We start from the raw sequence: 20038 nt of genomic DNA, 5'->3' as shown, positions 1-20038 counted from the left end.
CGGTCGGCTTCCCGGAGTAGGGGCCCTCTGGGGACTAGAAATGGAGGTGGATGTGTTTGAACTGGCAGTGGGCTCGGGCAGGCTACGGGTGTTCACTCGGTAGCTCCCTCTTCTGCCCACCCACCCCTGGCAAATGCCCCTCAGACCTAGCGCTCAGTGCTGGCCTGATTGAGAAGAAACCTTCAGGGACCACACGCACCGCCCTCCTCCCGGGGCGCGGAATCGCACGCGCATGCGTGAAGCGGAGCGTTCCCACCAGGCCTCTGCCGCAAGGCCACCGTGCCCCCCGGTCCAGACCAGTGCGCAGGCGCGGGGAGTGCGCGCACCGGTGACGTCACTTCGCGCGGGACTCCGCCGAGGGAGGCGTCGCGCACTGACAGCGTCGCCATGGAGCCGAGGGCGGGTGAGGGGAGGCCCCGGGCACCACCTGAGAAACGCGCGGGGGACGCGGAGGGGCCACATGAGAGTCGGGCAGGGGACGCTGAGGGCTACCTGAGAGACGGGCCAGGGAAGGCTGAGGGGCCACCTGAGTGTCGGGCGGGGGACGCGGAGGGGCCGCCTGAGAGACGGACCGGGGGTCGCGGAAGGGCCGCGTGAGGGACGGCAAGGGGTCGCGGAGGAGTCCCCAGGGATTGGGAGGAGAAACCGCCAGAGACAGAAGGGGAACATGGACGGGCGGGGTCTCCGAGGGTTCTGAGCGGGGTTGGGACGCTGTCGGTGGAGTAGGTAGAAGAAGCGGGGCTGCCTTCTGGGTAGGTGGTGGTGTCCGTTTCCTCACCCGCCTCCCCGCGATGAGCGCTGTCTCCTGTGTCGTCTGCCCCAGGCCCTGAGGAGGCTCGCCCCAGAGCCCCTGAGCTTCGGTGATTGATTGCAGGATTGCCTGGCAAAGATGGTACTGAGGCTCTTGCTGCCCCACGGTCTATTAAAGCCGAGTTCGAGAAATGTGAATAAATCCCCTCTTCCGTTACTGCCCGGGCAGCATGGAAACAGCACGGGAAACAGGTGCTGGTAGCTCGGTGGAATGGTAACAAAGACCTTCGGAGACGCTTGCCAAGTGCCAGGACTGCGCTCGGGGCTAGAGGTAGAAGGAGGAGGGAGACCCAGGCTGACCTGACGGGCAGTTACAGAACAGGGTTCATGCATTTCTCACATTAATATATGTCACCTTTTATTGTCCTAATTATTTCCCATGTTTTGGTAACTTTCCAAGGGCAGGGACCTGCCCTTACATTCTCTCCTTCCCCTTGCAATTAGTCCACTGCGTTCTAAATGGGAGTCACTCAGATGTGATGATTAATTGACTCTGGACCAAGGGCAGCAATTCCTACAACTCCTGGGTCCCACACAGCGTCCTGCACAGTGCTGGGGATATTGTTGGACCTCTGAGTTGTTAGTGAAAGTAATCTCATAGCTTTTTAAAAAAAAATTGTTTATTTATTTGGCTGTCGTGGGTCTTCATTGTTTGCAGGGGCTTTTCTCTAGTTGTGACAGGGAGGGGCTGCTCTCTAGATGCAGGACACAGGCTTCTTATTGAGGCTGCTTTCCTTGTTGTGGCACACAGGCTGTAGAACGTTCAGGCTTCAGCAGCTGTAGCTCCCGCCTCTAGAGCACAGGCTCAATAGTTGTGGCTCCTGGGCTTAGTTGTCTCTCGGCATGTGGGATCTTCCTGGACTGGGAATCAAACCCATGTCTCCTGCATTGGCAGGCAGATTCTTTACCAGTGCGCCACCAGGGAATTTGTTTTAATGGTTTCTGTTTTGAAAAACAACAACAACAACAAACAGTGAGGGCGTTTTGGGTTCCTCAAGAATCAAAGGTCCCAAAGGAGGAATGTCTGTCTCAGCTAGCCCTGACGGGAGAGGAGGGGTGAACCAGAGAAGGGAGGAGAGGAGGTACAAAGACCTGAAAAAGACAGGGGTACAGATGTGTGAGGCCAGGGACCGACACTGGGCCACTTTTTAAATTCAAGGTGGGGAGTGGCAAGAGATGAGGCTGAAGCGGTCAGCAGGGCTTTGCAGCCCATTCCACACTCTGTGTCAGGGATCCTCAGAGCACTGGAGCAGCATGGAGGGGAGACTTCCTGGAGGTGGTGCTAAAGCTGGGCCTTGAAGAGGGAGGCTTTGACTGACAGGGAGTAGAACAGACTTCCGGCAGAGACCAGAAAGTGCAGAGTTCCCAGCAGGAAAGAACAAGCCAAGTCCTGGAAACTGCCTACATGGCCTTAACCCGGCCGACAGCACTATAGTCCCGCATCCTTGGAGATGCTTGTTCCCTAAATACACGTGAATCTGCAGTCCTGATTTCTGGTTCAGAAGGGTCAAGAGGCACCCGAGTGTTTGCAGTGGGCTCCAGGATGCTCTGGGGTCTACCTGTGAAGGGCCTGGTATGGGTGCTGTTCCCAAGGGATCTGTGTCTAGCCTGAGGGCACAAGCACTGGAAACCTTTGGCTCTGGTCCTTAACGTGATAAAACTACATGTAAAAGTTTAATAAAGCATTATAAATTGGCGAGGTCTGTAAAGGCATATGTCAGTAGCAAGGTTGGACACCCCCCTGCCCATCAGTCAAGGACTGCTTGAGTAAAATTTGACCTACCCACATCATGGAATACTATGCAACTGCAGAAAAGTATGAGGGTGCTTTTTATATACCGTATGGGCCAATCTGCAGGATAATAAGTAAACAGCAACAGAACCCAATGCAGTATATGTAGCTGTTTGTCTCAGGCGCCCTCTTAGGAAAAGAGAATGAGGGACAAGAGTGGAGTGTCTCTTGTCTGAAGCCTGAGATGCCTGGGGAAAAATTCATCAGGACAAACAGATGCAACTGACTATCTCAGGGGAAGGGACCTGGTACTCAGTAGACAGTGAGAGAGGCTCTTCATTATATAGATGCCTTTGTGTGTTTTAAAACTCCATTTACAAAAAAGTTATTTAAAATGTAATTTATTCACAAGATTCAAAGTCACATAATTCATAAATGTTTATGGTGAGAAGCCAGCCACCAGCCACCTCCCACCACCCGGGCTGGGGGCTCCAGGTCTGCTATGGGACGGCTACCTTGTGTCACTTTTGAGCAGCCTTTGCTCACTCAGGGGAGACTGAGGACCTGAGAGGGTGAAGCTGCCCCTCTCTCCCGCCCAGGCGTTGAGAGGTGCCATGTCACAGCAGAGTGATTTGGTGCAAACTTCTGCACAGGTGCAAGGATAGGCCTTTGGACTAAGAAAAACGAAACTCCATATAAATGCGTTTATGTGAATGTGCCACTTTTGTTTTTTTCCCGCTCGACTGGAAACTGCTTTTTGTAGTTCTCCATTTCAAGAGGAGCATGTAGTTAATGCAGGGTTTCTAAAGGCTTTCCCTAATCAAATAATTAAGGAATATTTGTTGCCTGAAAATTCATTTCCAAAGTGAGACCTAGAATAAAGATTCTCGCAATAAAGTGGATTGCAGTAGGTAATCCAAAGTAGCAGCTGGCTTACACATCACTCAGGCAAGTGAACAGGCCTTGCAGAAGGAGGGAAGTAATCATAGCTGTCTCAAGACTGACAGACAGAGTGAGATCACAGAGCCTTGACTGAGCAGGATCGTGTCTCCAAGAAAGGACTTAGGAATGCTTGGGTCGATGGCCTGAGTGGTGTTTGTGCTGCTGCTACAGGTTCATAGAACAGGCTTCATTAAGCACTTGGTTATGTACACTGTGTTTGGACTATAACAATCTGTTGAGGTGTAAAATGTCACCAGCCTTGGTTTTTCAACGTAGGGGTCAGAAGCCCTAGATTCTGTCTGGCGTGGCAGAGCTGAGGGTGCAGTGGGAGCAGGCGGGCCCTGGGACGGCTGTGCTGTGGGGTTCCTGTCCATGTGTTTATCAGTCACACCTTTTATTGCTGTAGGTGTTTCCAAACAGGACATTCGTGAGCAAATTTGGGACTACATGGAATCACAAAATTTAGCTGATTTTCCCCGGCCTGTTCATCACAGGATTCCCAACTTCAAGGTACTGAGGCATTCCTGGAACATTCACAAGGAAATTGGGATATTCCTGAAGGAGTAACAGTAGTAAGACAGTTACCACCCCGCTTCACGGTGAATTTGAACTCGCTGAACAGTGAGTGGTGTGAAATCTGAACCAGCTGGCCAGGATGTCTCTATGCTTAGAGATGGCCTTCATCATCTTATTAATACTTAACACTCACTCTCAAGTGCCTCTTGCCTTTCTGTGCAGGATTGGTGGTTGAGTTGCATCTTGCCCTGAGGTGGTACTGAGGCTACTGCTACCCATTTGGTACAGAGTGGAATATTTCTCCCAGCTGGAAGCCTTCGATCCTGTGGTGCCTTTTCACACACCGGGCTCCTAAGGGCTGACGTACTCTGAGAGGGAGCCCCAGCCAGTGGGGCTGGCTTCCAAGCCCTTTGTACCCTGGCTGCCCCCTTAGACATTTCTCGGGTGACCCCAGACCTGGTCTCAGCACTGGCCCTCATGCCTGTATGGGGGAGGTGCTGGAGCATCAGGCTGTAGGTGGCTCAGGGCAGTGGCCTCTTGGTAACATGCACTTGCATTTAAAAACAGGGTGCTTCTCGGGCCGCCGAGCATTTCCCACGTTTGCAGGCGTTCAAAATGGCCAGAACCATTAAAGTCAACCCTGACGCTCCCCAGAAAAACGCCCGTTTCTTCGTCCTTGAAGTAAGTGCACCTCTGTCTTTCTACCTAACCAGGGCTCTTATCTGGCTTGCCAAAACATCAGAGACCTCGAGGTTTTTGCCAGAACGCAGGAACTTAAAGTGGACCCTGATAAACCACTGGAAGGCGTCCGGTTGCTAGCGCTGCAGGTAATCCCATTCCCTGAGCCAGAGCCCTGGCTGCTGACCAGCCTGCCCGCCGCAGGTGGCTGGCGAGTGGGCACCATCCTGCATTTGGAGGGAGGGTTCTGATTCCCTCCATGCAGAATGTGTCTGTGGAGTTGTTTTTCCCAGGACATTCAGAACTCTTTCATTGTCAGTCAGAAGTCCTGAACGTGTCTGAATTCAAAGAGAAAAGGCATTGATGTACCTCTCCAGAAGAAAACAATTAACAATATGTATATTTCTCCTACTACATTTGTGATACTATAATTCTTTGAAACTTGATGACTTACAAGTAAGAAATCTGATAAATGAGTTCCCCAAACACATGAATTAGAACAGTGTTTCTTATATATAATAGGTCCCTTTTCAAGAAGAAAAATTACCCCCAGGGTTGCCTTAATTTATAATTTCATTTAATAGGCATAAATATAAAACTTGGCATAAATTTTAATTTCATAGCTCCAGTGTGATTGTAAAATCAAAATACACATGTAAATTAAATATAAACAAAACTATAAAAGCAGTAACATTCAGGTGACAGCCTTCATTTCATTTAATGGCTGATGTTGGGGCAGTGTGGGGTCTGTGGGATCCTGCCGTATGCTGCTGGGCTCAGGTGGCAGCTCAGTTTCCCTACACCTCCTGAGAAGCCTTGCTCTGCGGGCACCTTCCATCCTGGGTGGGGGGTGCATACTCAATCAGGCTAGGATGGTGATGTGCACGACCACGGAGCATGCCTGGGGGTACAGCTTCCCAGGCTCGACCCCAGACCCTCATCTGGTGCTATTACTAGAACTCGGTCATAGTAAACGCACTATGAGACCTCCAGGTCTGAGCGTCCTGTCTGTAAGTTAGCACCTGCCGGGGAGCTTTGAAAGACTGCTGCTGATGTCCAGTTCTGAGTCAGGCTTGAGTGGACCTGGACTTTGGTGAGCCTCAGAGCTCCCCAGGGACCTCTAGTTTGCAACCAACGGGTTAGCAGAGTATTGGGCAGTACACCAGAATCTGGAGACTGCAGACAAAGTCACCCACCTCTGTTGTTCCTTCTGTTGAAATATGCTTCGTGGGGTTGAAAAACCTTTATTTAAGAAAGCCAAACTGTAATTTTATAGGACTTTTATTGGTCTTAGGCTGTCATCTCCTGCTCAAAAAGTAAAATATGCTATTTTTTACATAAAGAGCTTATAAATTTTATAATTGCCTAATGGCCCACCCTTGTATAATCTGCAGCAGTGTCCTTGGCCGTGGTTCTCAAACTTACCCTGTGCATCAGGAGTCCTGGGTAGGCTTATTAAACCAGGCTGCTGGGACCCACCCCAGAGCTTCTGATCATGTCAAACGGTGCCCAGAAGCCCCCACTCTGAAAACCTCTGCTCTGGGTCTTGCAATAAACATTTGAGAATTAAATAGAAGAAAACGACTGTTGACACAAGTCAGTGTAAATTATTGATTATAATGGGTACTGATCTCCCAGACTGATTTACTGAGCAACAAATTAGATATAAGTGCTTGATGGGGTAATGTCTTAACGTGGCTTCAAAATAAAACATCATTGTACCTGGATAGGGCTTAATTCGAGGAGCATAAGGCACAGCAAGATTATGGGTGGAGTTTTCTTCAGGACAGACTTCTTTTGGATTTGCGTCATCATTTTCACTGGGAACAGTTTTGAATGGCAAGTAGAATAGAATCAGCAAGTTTTACAAACCCTCGCCCCTTTATTCTGAGTCAGGGTAGTGTAAACCGCTCTTAAGTAAAGTCGTGCCCAAGTGTTATTTAGTTGAGTTTGCAAACCAGCTCATCTTCTTGACACATACCCCAAAATACAGGTAATGGTAGCTTGCTTCTGTTCTAAATGTTAAAACAATACGTAAGAAAGTTCCCATGTTAAATTTTGTAATTTATTCACTGTCTTTTTTTTTAAAAGAGCAAAAAAACGTTGTTGGTTCCAACACCACGACTGAGAACGGGGTTGTTTAATAAGATTACTCCACCCCCTGGGGCAACTAAAGACATCTTGAGAAAATGTGCCACCTCTCAGGTGAGTTTGGAAGCAGCACCAGCCGCAGGGAAGAACCACTCTCAGCCATGCCCTCTGGTGAGTTAGAACAGTGTGACTCTGCCACAGGGTTGAAGTCTGTGTTTAGTAAAATCAAATAAAGAGTGGTGTGGGGTGTTCAGCAATCTTGTCGTTACAGGAACCCAGCAGAAAAGCTGCCAGGCACTTGGTTTTTCTTTTGCACCAAGGTGACAAATAGTAAATTCCTGGTAAGAAAGAGAAAAAGAAAAGCCAATTTTCTGGTACTCTGGCGCCCTCTAGAGTTAGCTTTTGATGCTGTTCAGTGTCCTAGAGCATTTTCTCTGATACCACCAGAAACAGGGTAGAATTTCCAAAATATGTTCAATTGGAAATTGTCTCACCAAGTGCTGAAGTAATAAAGGCTTTAGTAATTTAGCAGTATTTTTTTACTGCCTCATAATGCGATGAAACCAGTATACTGTAAACATTACATTAGAGTGCCTTATAATGAAATTTGTTTAGTATTTTATAGACAAAGAAATAGAATTTGGTGACTTTTTTCAGAGTTCTAGAGTTGACCCCAGATCATAATCTGATTCCTAATCTGGTGAAAATGAGAAATGGAGCATCAAGAAATACCTTTCTAAAAGGGATTTTCCACCTAAGTCTAGTGTATAACAAGTGAATGCTTTATTGTCATTTATTGATAACCTGTCTTATTGCAAAAACAGAATTTGGTGTGACATGCAAAAATACATATAATTAAGTAAGATAACAAAACGTGTGGGAAAAAAAAATAAAGGGAAAACAAATGTGAGAATGTAAGAGATGACCCTGGTTCTGGTCAGTGTTCAAAGTGCCCACCACATGCTCCCCTGCAGTTGGTGGATGTGGCCACAGACCCAGGCCCACACTTCCGAGGGCTGGCAGGGAATCTGGTCAGTTATAATCATGGGTTGTGGACAGTAAAAGCAGCCCTTTTCCTCATACTGAAGTCCAGGTCAGATGTGGCTGTGGTGCCGGTGCAGTGGTCTGTGTCCCCCTTCACAGCGTCCCCTCCCCTTTGAAAAGTGACCAACACTCAGGTCGTTCCCAGGAGGCTCTGTGACGCGCCAGCACTGGCCGGTCTTTCATGGGCGCTCCTGAAAGTATGGCCTGGCCAGAGTGAAGCCAGGCCGGCTCTCACGACTGAGCTTGAGTGCAAATTGAACAGTGTTTGGGCTCTTTTATATCATGAGATACTGGCTAGAAATCAGAGATCCAGGGTCATGAACCTCAGAGTGTTGTTTTCTCTGTGGTAGAGGAAAATGGCAAATAGAGAGTCATAAAGACATGTCTAATGCAGATGCAGGTTTAGTACGATTATTATTTAGGTGGCCAAAGCTTAGTGGTGAAATGCTGCCACCATGTATATCACTTTAGGAGACTGTGATGTCGCCTTACTTCATGGCAGGCAAGTCACTGAGTTTGTGCCTCAGCCTCCTGCCACTGTCATGCCCCAGCCACCTGTGTCTGCCATCATTGTCTTTGCATTTACTCTTTGACTCAGGAGTGTTCTGGGAACCACTCCAGGGGGAAGACAGAAGGGTCTGTTAACTGCCTAAGTCCCTCTTCCCCGCCGGTGACTCTTGGTTAAATGGAACAGGACTTTGGAGTGTCAGGGAGACTCCTGGTTGCTCATGCTCTGTCTGGTCAGACTGAGCAGGTGAGGCTGACCACTGAGAGAAAGGGGGGCCTGACAGACGGGTTACAGCACAGAAAACCTGATGCCAGTGTCTGCTACCCAAGGCTGCCAGGCGCTGAGCCCCCTGAAACAGGCTTGAAGATGCCAGCCATGGGCGAGAAATGCCTGGCTGCATGGGTGTGATGAGCTTAAGAAAAGACAGGCTTTCCCACAATGGGGGCCCCTGGGGACAATGACTGTGGTTTGACTGCTGGAAGGCCCCAAGGTAATCCTAGTACCGCTCCTTGGACCAGTCACTTGTCGTGGACCTGGCACTTGTCCGGTGGCCACTCCTGCAGGGTACTGGGCCACGCAGTGTCCAACTCTAGTTCCCTAGATTTCCCCAGGGCCTGTCATCAGAGTCATGGCCGCAGTAGCCTCCCTCCACTCAGGCCGTGTTAGTTAGGATAAGTGGGTGTCCTTTGGGTGCTCTTTGGTTGAATAATTGGCTATTCATGCAGAGAGGCCTCCAGTGTTCATGGTGAACTAACATGTCCCATACGTTTAACGGCCGCGTCTTACATGCTGGATGCTTTGCCTGCGCTCTGTCATCTCATTCCAATGTGCGGGACGAGGCAGGGCTGCTGTCCCTGTGTCACAGAGGAAGAGACTGATGTTCAGAGAGCTTCCCTCTGCTGAGGCCGCAGAGGAGGGGTCTGGACCCAGTTCCTGTGACTCCTGGCCCTGGGTTCTAATCACTGTGCTCTCCTGCCTCCTGGGAGAGAATGATTTACTGAATATTATGCAATGAAAGTCCTATTCATTTGCTGTCAGATCCCCCTGGTGAAGAATTGTGGGAACTGCCTTAAAATGGTTCTGATGCATGGTTTCCTGAGCTGTTGCTTCCGCAATGCTGCATCGTTTGCTATGGGGCGGCTCACCTGCTTCCCGCGGGAGGTTCGGAGCCTGAGCGCACCTCCCCGTGGGTTATGAGGCAGGCGGTCTCGCTGTGCCGGGAGCTCTCAGGTCGCGTGTCTGTTCACAGGGCGTGAGGAACTACAGCACTCCCGTGGGCTTGGACTCCAAGGTCCTTGTGGACTTAGTTGTGGTGGGGTCCGTGGCTGTTTCTGAAAAAGGTAAGATTAAGAACAGAAACTCTGAGATGTGACCACTGACTGTGCAGCCTGCTGTTCCCCCAGCGCTCCGGCCGCCTTACAGATGATGACAGTGAGTAATTTCAGCTTTCTGGGTGCATGCCTGGCCGCAAAACCACTGCATCTATCACTCATGTTGAAGAATTAACTCAGTCCCGCCCACTCTTATCCCCACTCAACACCTTTACAGCATTTCCACTTTTCCTTAACAGGAGAAATGACATGAGGTCATCTCTTTTCAGGTGGTGAAAGATTTCCTCTCTGTTCTTAAGTTAACTGGAACTGGAGCTGGATTTATTTGCAGTGTGTCAGTAAATAGTTGGTTTTGGAGAGCCTCCAGTAAATGGAGAAACGTTGGGTTCTGAACCTCTTTTTTCTTGTGTAGCAGTAGCTTCCTGGTCAGTGCAGGGTGTCCTGAGCCTGCCTGTGGGGCCTGAGGCTTCTCCCTGCAAGCCTGCGAGCTGGGAAAGCGTGGGTCATCTGGGTGCTGGGCTGAGCCGCCCTCGGACTTGTTTCCCTGGGGCCTCTTCCCCTCTGCCCTGCCCCACTCCAGGCTCGGCTTGATGCTGTCTGGGAACAAGCTGCTGCTTCTGGAGTGGGGTCAGCACATTGCAGACTTGAACCTGTGTGTACGATTGGGGCCCCTGCCACTAGGAAAGCGTTCTCTTTCTTCTTTTCCCACCAAGAAATTGTCCGGAGATGCTCATCCCAAATCTCTCTTTGGAAGTTTATCAGCCAAAGCCACGTTCTTCCTTCAGTAGGTTCCCAGTAACTCGCTGGCGATTCCCAGTAAGTCGTTGGTGAGAAGTGCTCTAAGTCTCTCGTTCCCAACCCTGAGCATTGTGTTTTTCAGTGTCAGCCTTTAACATTATCGCCCTAAATTTACTCTTTCCCCTGCTCCTGCTCTGAGCTACTGTGTGAGACACCTAGGAGCAGGATGTTACAATTCTGGGTTCCTTGTTTTCCATGTGTTCCCGTTACGGACGCTTTACCTATGTCCTCAGGGTACCCTCTGTGTGCAGACACGCAGAGGGTGTAGTGTAGTCATGTCCTATGGTCTAGGGGGCCTTTGAGGACTACCTGTGGGATGACTCCTAGGAGAGGAATTGCTGGGCCAATGGGTTTTTAAGTCCTGATGTTGCCAGGTTACACTGCAGCAGGGGTGCCCACCTCACATCCTCACACACCATCTGCCTTGCCTCCCTCTCTCTTCCCCTGTTAATAAATAGGATTAGCACACCTCACTTTTTGTGTCTGATAGTAAGCAATGGTATTTGAGTTGCCTCTTGATTTACATCTGATTTGGGTGAGCTTGAATGTTTCTCCTGTGAACACTGTTGCCTGTCTCTCTGGTCCGTTTGCACCCTCTGCTGCCCTGCTGTTGAATTGTCTTTCTCTTCTTTGCATGCATGGTTGAAGACTTCTCATTGTAAAAGTGGCACAGTCAGGTCTGACTCTTAGAAGGATGCCTGAGTGATGGTGCTTCTGTGCTTGGAAAAGTGCTAACGTCACACAGAAGTCAGAACTCCTGGCTGGCCTGGGCGTCCTACTGAGAGGAGTAACTGGACTTGGCTGGGAGCTCACAGCACGCTCACGTCCATTGTCTTGTGTCCTTTCCCCCTGCTTAGCTTGTCCTTGAGCTTCAGATAACAAATCCTTTTCTTGTGCCTTGTGCCGCATTTGTGAATTTGCAACATAGCCCTGCTTAAACTGCCTCCTTCCAAGTTGTGGGGCTATGCTCTTAGTTCCCTGACTAGGGCCTGAGCCGGCGCCCCGCACAGTGGCCGTGCAGAGTGCTAAGCGCCAGGCCCCCTGGGAGGCCCCTGCTTAGCGCCTCAGGCAGGGCTGAGCCAGCTCACATCCGGGCCCCTGATGCAGACTTCCTGCTTTCCCTGCACAATGGAAACGACTTGCCTTTAGTAGGAACTTGTGTTTAGTGCTTTAAAAACTACTCTTCCATCCCTTTTAAATGTGGATCTGTTAACATAAAGCTCACGTAAGTGCTAGCTCTACTTCCTTTGTAAAGGTGCACAGGGTGCCAAGTTCCTTGACTGTGTTATCCGAGGTACCCGTCCTGCGCGGCACTTCCCCTTGAACTCCCCCAAGTCCACGATGAGAAGTGCGCTCCTGCCTGATTCCCCAGAACCCACACGTGCTGCTTCTCTGCATTGCCTCTTAGGCTGGAGAATTGGGAAGGGAGAAGGCTATGCTGACCTTGAATACGCCATGATGGTGTCGATGGGAGCGGTCAGCCAGGGGACGCCAGTGGTCACCATCGTCCATGACTGCCAGGTGCTTCCTGGGAACAGGCCAAGCAGAGCCGCCATTGGGCATGGAGCGCGAGGGCTGGGGCAGGGCAGCTGGGCCTCTGCCTTCTTTCTGCACCGTGTCGGGTGTGGCTTGCCGGGCTGGATGTGCTTGGTGGCGTGACAGCTGGGCCTGGAGCAGGACGGGTTTGGGGGACATCATCCTTCCATCGAGCGGCGCGGCGAATGCGGCTGGGGCCGCATCCCCAGCAGCTCCCTCACCCGCTTCTGTTCGACCAGGTCGTCGACATACCTGAAGCACTCCTCGAGGACCACGACCTCACTGTGGACTATATCCTCACTCCAACTCGAGTCATCACCACAGGGTGTGAGCGCCCCAAGCCAGCGGGAATCGCATGGTCCAAGGTGGGTCACGTGAGGTGGAGCGAGGCTAGCGCCGGCCTGTGATTCACAGACACCTCCTCTCCCTGTGTTCTCTGTCAGGACTGCTGTCCCCAGGCCTGCGTGGCCACCCGAGAGCTTTTGAACAACAGCTTCTGAATCAGTCTCCAGGCGTGGGCTGGAGAACATACTTAAGAAGCCCACCAGATCCTCCAAGCAGGCAGGATTCATGACACCAGCGGTAGCGGCGGGAGGTGACCAGCTCTACTAGGAGAGCTAACGCCGTGAATCTACTTGCCAGCTGGTTTCATCTCTAAGAGCTGTCTTCTGCCACCCCAGCTACACACGGGCTTTCCTTTTGTAAGCCAACTTTCTCAGTGCCTCTTCTGCATCTCCATGCAGAATGGAATTGGTAGGAGGCAGTACCCACAGCTTCATAAGCTGATGCCATGGTAACTTTCTCTCCAGAGTAGGCAGTGGCATGTATCACAGACTGGTCTGCAATAGAAGTTTGACCCCAGAAGCCAACCTCTAGGTTATGATGCTGTCTGCTGGAAAACAGCCAGAGTTACTGAGAAAGCTGGAGAAGTTGTGCTCCGATTGAATTGAAACTTTTGGTCAAATTAGCATGTTTGTCCATATTTCACATTCCTTACACTTGAGTCATCCAGGGCTGGAAGGCTGCTTTCCTCTGGGCGTGGGAATCAGCAGTGTCCACCACCAAAGATGGCCCAGAGGGGACATCCTGTGCTCTCACCCCGCCCCGAGGGTCTCCCTGCAGAACACCTGCGCTCCTGCTGGAATCACCCCCGGTGAGAGCAGGGAGAAGGTGCAGCATCCTTCATGACTGTTGAAACATCCCTCAGGGTGGTTAGAACTTAGGGTTCCTTGGAATCCAGGCCCACAGTCTCCCTATAGATGAGTGGTGGCCCAGACACCGGCCATGGGAACGAGGGGGCTGTGCTCAGGGCTGAGCATGTGATCTGGGAGAATGCGCCAGAGGGGCCACTCTTCATAGCTGAGGGCCAGCTGTGGTGCAGGGAGGGAGGGTTCTGGGGGCCTCGCCAGGGTGAGGAGATGGTTGCCTTGGAAAATACCTGTAATTTAGTAAGAAAAAGATGAAAACAGGAACAAGTTAGGTCATCAGTTGTGTTAGATGAATATAATCCCTCTTAGATGAAAGAGAAGCACAGTCCAGCCACAGCTTCCTGAGACCCCTCAGCCACGCCGATGCCTGCTTGCCGGGACCTCACCGTCTTCCTGCTAATCGTCACTGCAGCCATGGCGAGAATCCCTCACTGTGGGTCCTGAGTTCTCAGTTCTGCCACCAGCTGGCCGTCCCTCTGTGTGGGTCCTGTGAAGGCAGGGACTCTCCGCCCCCAGATTCTTGCCTGGCCTTGCAGTGTGTGCAGCCAGAGCACCTTGGGACGGGGAGGTGGTGGGGGCGGCTCAGTGCTGCTTGTAGTGCTGTTTCAGCTTGGCTCCTGGGCACATATGGGCAGATCCTGATCCTTCTGTGACACTCCCCACATAAACTCACGTGACCCCAGTGTGGGCCGGGGGTGAGGTTAGAGCCAGTGTCGTCTTGGGTTGGTGGCAGATGCCTCGAGAGTCAGATTTCTGATTGTGTTGGGCTTAGTGTGCATTTGTAGGGGACAGGTTTTAAACTTAATCTCTAAAGGGAACATGTATTCATAAATGACTGCCATCTGCATGCTTCAGCAAGAAGTGATTGGGGCATACAAAAAAGTCAATTTTGCTTTATACCAGCTTTTTAATGGAATGATTAGTTACAGAAGGCATAATTTTTTTCCTGTTTGATTAACAAGCAAAATCTTTTATTTCACATGGCAAATTGACAAAAAACCTAACAAACGTTCCTAACTGCCAGGAAAAACAGCACCCCTGGGGGTCCCCGTGTGGGAATCCAGCCTGTGTACTGGGCTCTCGGAGGCCAGCACCTCGGGCCTCCATCAGCCCGAATGTGCCATTCCACAGTGAGCACAACGGGGGCCAGGGGACTGGGGGAGTGAAGTAGCAGAGGCCCCCTCATCAGAGAGGCTTTTCCTTCAGAACTCATGGGGCGTGGGGCTGCGAGGCTGCGGAGAGGGCACTGACGCTGAGCTTTGCCGTCCTAAAGAACACAGTGCTCTCAAAATGAGCAGTTCTACATAAAAGGCTTGCATTTCTGCACTTCTGTTCCCAAGACCCCTCAGTGTGGCGATGCTGTGGGCTCGGTCGGTTCACGGTGTGCTGGAGGGCATTCCTTGTCCTGCCGCTGATGGCAGTCTGTCCGAGTGCCGGCTCGGGTCAGCGAGTTCCGGGGATGTGCACAGAAGGATGCGTGTGTGCAGCACACACGTTCTAGGATGGATATCTGCTGCGTGAGTGTGGAGCCTTGCCCCATGGGGCCAGGCTTCTTGAGAACGTGCACGTCTACCTGAGGCAGGCCTGTGGATCCACTGGGCAAAAATCACGGGAGTTTCAGTATTTAAGGGGCAGTCATCAGGCCGAGACAGCCTCACAGCGGGCCCAGTGGATGCACGGTGTTTACCAGGAGGTATGGCCTTGGTGGCTCCCACTGCTGGTGTGGGGACTGGGGTAATGTTTCATTCTTCCATACAAGGACATAAGACACACTTTTCATTTGACTGTGATTACTGTTTTAAATTTGATCATCCTTTCTAAATGATCCAATAACTTAAGAAATCCTTACGACTCTAAATATGACCAGTTTAAATTTGCTGCTAAACACTCCGAAAGAATACAAGAATTTGAACTCCTTAAGAAGGCAGACCAGGGATGTGGGAGGGAGTCGGGTTGGCCGGACTCAGGATGTCTTTGGGATTCTTTGGGACCCAGAGCCTCTAGTGGAGGAAAATGCCCTTTGATCAGGAAGCGTGGCCCCATCTTGTGGGTGTCTTCATGGCAAAGACATGGTTTTTGTTTTCTTTTTGCATCTCAGTAGTGGGGCTTCCCTCATAGCTCAGTTGGTAAAGAATTCGCCTGCAATTCAGGAGACCCCAGTTGGATTCCTGGGTCAGGAAGATCCACTGAAGAACGGATAGTCTACCCACTCCAGGATTCTTGGGCTTCCCTTGTGGCTCAGCTGGTAAAGAATCCACCTGTTTTGTGGGAGACCTGGGTTCGATCCCTGGGTTGGGAAGATCTGCTGGAGAAAGGAAAGGCTACTCACTCCAGTATTCTGTCCTGGAGAATTCCATGGACTGTATAGTCCATGGGATCGCAAAGAATCGGACAAGACTGAGCAACTTTCACTTCACTTCACTTCAATGGGAAATGTGAGGAGGAGGAAGTTTTTCTCTGTGCAAGAGTATGCTCTGTTCTGAAGACTCGCATGGCTCCTGACTCAGCTGTGCCAGTGCCAAGAACAGTGTCTGGCTGGGGAGGCTCTAACTCCCGGGCGAGGCTCTGCTGCGGTGGAGTCACCTACCTGCATAGCACTGGGAGTGGGAGCCAGTGGGGGCTAGAAGCCTCTAGGTCTCTGAGAGGGTATTTGACATGCTTGGGTGTTCTTGTTTCTTCTCAATCTTATCCTAATCCATTGATTCTCAACCTGGGACCTGTGTGTCTCTTGCAGTTTGGAGGTTCATTCACAGGTGTTGGGATATTGTACACAGTTTTAGGGAATTCCTTTGTGGGAGGGAACCTTAGCTTCTCTCCAGGGTCTCTGACACCCTGCCAAGGATAAGAACCATTGCCCTAAGTCACATGTGATTCTGAATATACTGAGAACTCTGGTACTATTTGAACTATTTATTTTTGTAGAAAAATTAGACCTGTTCATTTTGTGTGCTGATCCATGTTGAGGTACTCATGTCTGTTGGAAGCCTGCATTTGGACCATTGCTTGCCTCTTGGTGATTGAATTTTTTTTTTTTTTTGCGGGATCTTAGTTCCCTGACCAGGAATTGACCTGCACCCTCAGCAATGAAAGTGAGGAGTCCTAACCACAGAACCACCAGGGAATTCCCTTGGTGACTGATTGTTTACGTGCTTTATGCCCCAAACAGAAGCCAGAATGCACCTCTAAAGGATAATTTGTCAAAAAGACCTGAGCTTGTCTCCCTGGCAGTGCTGGTGAGGGCTTCTTGTGGAGAGAGTTCCTTCTCTGCTGTGTGGTTCCTTAGGACACGTGAGACCAGTTCTGCCCCTGCTCAGCCCCCAGTGCCCCTGGCACACAGCACAGGGCCTCAGCCTCGAGTATTGGGGCTCTTTTTGTCACCTCCGTTGCTACAAGTGCTCTTTGATCAACTTAGCCAAAAAGCCAAAAGGGTCCTTTGTGTGAAAGTCCTACTGGCTGAGATAACATTGTGTGTGGAATGCGTTGTTTTGTAGCCTGATGAGCCATTGCTAGAAAGTATTCTCAGTGTAGTGTTCTGTTCTACATTTGCCTTAATTGTGCTTTTTCGGTGACGCCTAGATGGGTTTGGCCCTTAGGAGGAGGGGTAGGAGATCCCACGGCCCCATTAAAGACCTCACCCCACCCGAGGTGTAGGTCAGGGGAGGGGACAGATACGGAGGTAGAAAGTGCCCTGTTATCCTGGGAGGTCGCCAGGGCAGTTGCCATTTACAACCCTGTAACCCTCACACCAGTGATCTTAGCTCCACTTTTGCATAGGATACCTCTTTGTCTGCCTTAGCCATCCAGCTACCCGGTGCCGTGTCCTGTTGGGCGGACACAGAGCGGCAGAGGGAGACAGCTGGCCTAAGGGTGCTGAGTCTTCCGCGAGCACGTGTGGCAGAGGCTCCTGCATGACCGATGCTTCTTCCCTGGGACTGACGCCCTGAGAATAGCTGGAACTGCTTTGCTTTTTCAGATCAGCTGTGAGATGCTGGGGAAGATGCCCATCCTCAGAAGCCTGCGCCACCAAGAGGAGCAGGCTGGGAAGGACGTCACCCTCCGGGACGGGCCCCGGAGCCCTCCGGGTGCCACCAGAAGCCCTCGGGACCTGGCCCCACCAGAATTGGGCTCTGTGCCTCTCAGCTCTGTTCAGATTGGGAACCTCCCCCGGGATGCCAGGGTGAGCGAACTGAAGCGGGCCCTCAGCGCACTGGGCGTGGCGCCCTCGCGGCTCACCTGGCAGGGGCCACAGCACGGGGCCTTCCTTCACTACCGGGACCCGGCCGAGGCCCAGCAGGCCATTGCCTGCCTGCAGGGCTTCCGCCTGGGCGCCAACACAGTGAGGGTGGTGCTGGCCAGGCAGCAGAGGGCCAGTGATCTGGTGGGCAGCCACACCGCAGAGCCACTACCTGACCATCAACCAGCAATTGCTGGGCCATGATGACGTGCCGCTCTGGTCCCCAGCGAACTTCCGAGCCCAGCATAGCAGGCCGTGGTGGAGCCATTGCTGCCTGAGCTGCTGTTGAATTTGGTCCTTTCTGGGAAGTCTGAGCTTCCCTTTCTGGGAAGTCAGACATTGCTGCCCAGTGTCTCCTGGGGGCAGGAAGTCAGCCTGTGAGGGACTTGGAGTCTCTTGGAGACAGGAAGTTCATATTCAGGCTTCGGCGCATCCTGGTCCTTCAGCCTGCGGAATGTCACAGCCCTGCTGGTTTCTTGGTTGAGGGGACTGAGTGGGCAATAAAAGAACAGGAGTAAATTCTGACAGCAGTCTAGAGGGTCTGCATTCTGAACTTGAGAGGCGTGGGGGATTAAGAGGAGGTACATGGAAGAGTCTGCCAGGAGAGGCCTTGACAGGGACCAGCTGCAGAGGCACAGCAGGGTGGAACCAGAAGTGACCCTTTTGTTCCTAGCTTCTTGGCTTCTCACTGTTGGAGGGAAAAAGGTACGGTCACCCCACAGAAGCCAGGGGGTTTAGTCCAGTCCCTGGGGCACAGTCTGCTTATCTCAGCCCTGGTGCTGGAGATGGCGGCCAGTCCGACAGGGCCCCCTGGCCGTGTGGTCTCACCTCTGTCCCCTCCTCACCATTGCAGCTGGGCTTCTCCCTCTGGGTGACCCACACCACCCCCCGCCGGCCCATCCCTGCTGTCGGCCAGTTGTCCCCGCACAGCAGGAAGCTCTGCCTCTAGGAGATCCTGGCTTTGAAAAGTGAGGGGTCCCAGCCTGTGTCACAGACGAGGCCAAACAGATGCTCTCACACTCATTTGCCCACTACTGTGTGTTCTCTGCATCTTTCCCTCCATTTCTCTCCTAAAACTAAGCTGGACTTTGGCTGAACTGTGCTTTCTAAACAGAAGCGCCTTTGCAGTTGATCCTGGGTGAAAAGTCAAGATAAGCATTTAAGTGGAGATTTTATTTTTTTCAAATGCATATTCATTGGAAGTGTTTATTTTTTCACCAGAGAGTCTTACTGAGCATGATTTGAACCCATCATTACGCCTCAAGGGGGCAGGCCTTGCCTGCGCTTTGAAGAAAATGTTCCCAAGGCACTCAGTCTCTCTTTGAAAAGCATTTTCTTATTGGTGGAGAGTTTGGGAAAAGAATCGACCCTTAGATTTGCTCATTAAATGCCGCCTCTTTCCACATTTTTGTGAACAAAATCAAGGAGTAGAATATCTTAACACAGGCCAGACTGTCAGGGCTCTGAGCTCACCTTTCTCTGCCCAAACCATACGCCCCTTTCCCTCAGCTGGTGTCATTTGGTCACTTGTGTTCAGTTTGGCCATTCCAGACCAGCTGACTGCCCAGTCCAGAGTAGCGGCCTGATATCTGAACTCCTCACTCCCCGCTTGGGTTTCCCCCTTTCCCAGAACACCTCTTGCGTTTGACATGCTGGGTTTTGGTTGATGTCTTTATTGTTGCTTTGCCACCATTGGAGCAGCACCCTGGGAGGTTAGGAAGTGAGCCTGTCCCTGCCTGTGCTCTCCGCCAGCCATCCTTTAGCCTCGAGAACCGCCTGCTGATGCGTGCGCAGAAATGAAGGGACCCGTCAGTCAGAGCCGAGGGGCAGGCTGTGTCCGCGCCTCGCTCCTGGGGCCGGGTGTCCAGTGAGCCTGGACCCAGCTCCTCACACTGCTGAGCTTTGTGTTTCAGGGATGACCCCTGTGGGCTGGGCCAGGTTGCTGGAGTCCCCGTCACTTTTAGCCAGAAGAACCCAGGTGTGCTGATACACAGATAATCTGAATGCATTCATCACTTTCATATTGGGACAGTAGGTTAGCAGGTGGGAGACGGCCTGAAACAGTAGCCCCCCCGATGTATCATGTGTGTGCCTCCCCTTGGGCAGCCCTGGAGCCAGAGTTCTCAGCCCTGCCAGGAGGGGCATCAGGGATCATTTTTTGTTCCCAGGGTTCTTGAGTATTTGTCAGTGTCATAATCGTATAATTCACATAATAAGAGAATAATGGAAAATGAGCACTTGACAAGTTGCTGAGACTGCATGAACCTTTTTAAGTGGCTCTGCTGTGACTCCTGGGTCCCATCCTGTTTCCTGAGCAGCAGTGCAGCTCTGCCTGCGATGCGAGGAGACTCGACCACACCGGAGCAGCACCCTCTCCAGAAACCCAGCCTCCGCTCTGCACGGGGGCCAGGTCCTGGGGCTGTGCCATCTCCTCTGTCTGTTCCTATGATATGGCCACATCGTGGAGCCTCTCTGGGCATTTGTGTCCTCAGCTTTATAGTGAGAGGGTCAAGCGTGTTGTTCCTAAGGCCTGGCCAGTTCTAACATTCTGTTTCCTTTGAGGTTCACTGCTCGCCATCACTTAGGCTTTTCCATTCTGGAAGTTTGGGG

At 51.4% G+C, this 20038-nt stretch overlaps 1 protein-coding gene across 5 annotated transcripts; it reads left to right on the top strand.

Moving 5' to 3' along the window:
* Nucleotides 1–336: 336 nt before the first annotated feature.
* MTHFSD (methenyltetrahydrofolate synthetase domain containing) lies at nucleotides 337–17953 on the top strand. 5 transcript variants are annotated; one of them, XM_015475725.3, is made up of 9 exons: nucleotides 337–403; nucleotides 824–892; nucleotides 3891–3994; nucleotides 4714–4827; nucleotides 6770–6883; nucleotides 9571–9661; nucleotides 11859–11971; nucleotides 12226–12351; nucleotides 17168–17953. In XM_015475725.3, the coding sequence occupies exons 3-9, from the start codon at nucleotides 3932–3934 to the stop codon at nucleotides 17630–17632; spliced, it is 1086 nt and encodes a 361-aa protein (XP_015331211.1). In that variant the 5' UTR covers nucleotides 337–403; nucleotides 824–892; nucleotides 3891–3931; the 3' UTR covers nucleotides 17633–17953. The 5 variants fall into 5 exon arrangements, with proteins under 5 accessions (XP_015331211.1, XP_005218570.1, XP_059732590.1 ...); XM_005218513.5 differs by lacking the exon at nucleotides 824–892; XM_059876607.1 differs by lacking the exon at nucleotides 824–892 and having other exon boundaries at nucleotides 337–752.
* The last annotated feature ends 2085 nt before the right edge of the window (nucleotides 17954–20038 follow it).

Source organism: Bos taurus, chromosome 18 (genome assembly GCF_002263795.3).
Source record: "Bos taurus isolate L1 Dominette 01449 registration number 42190680 breed Hereford chromosome 18, ARS-UCD2.0, whole genome shotgun sequence".
In the NCBI taxonomy this organism is placed as follows: Eukaryota; Metazoa; Chordata; class Mammalia; order Artiodactyla; family Bovidae; genus Bos; species Bos taurus.
The sequence above is the reverse complement of the archived record's forward strand: the minus strand, read 5'-3'. Positions and strand labels throughout refer to the sequence as shown.

Coding starts and splice junctions, on each gene's coding strand:
- MTHFSD (XM_005218513.5), top strand. Junction 6,884..9,570: donor GAAAATGTGCCACCTCTCAG/GTGAGTTTGGAA, acceptor GTCTGTTCACAG/GGCGTGAGGAACTACAGCAC. Junction 9,662..11,858: donor CGTGGCTGTTTCTGAAAAAG/GTAAGATTAAGA, acceptor ATTGCCTCTTAG/GCTGGAGAATTGGGAAGGGA.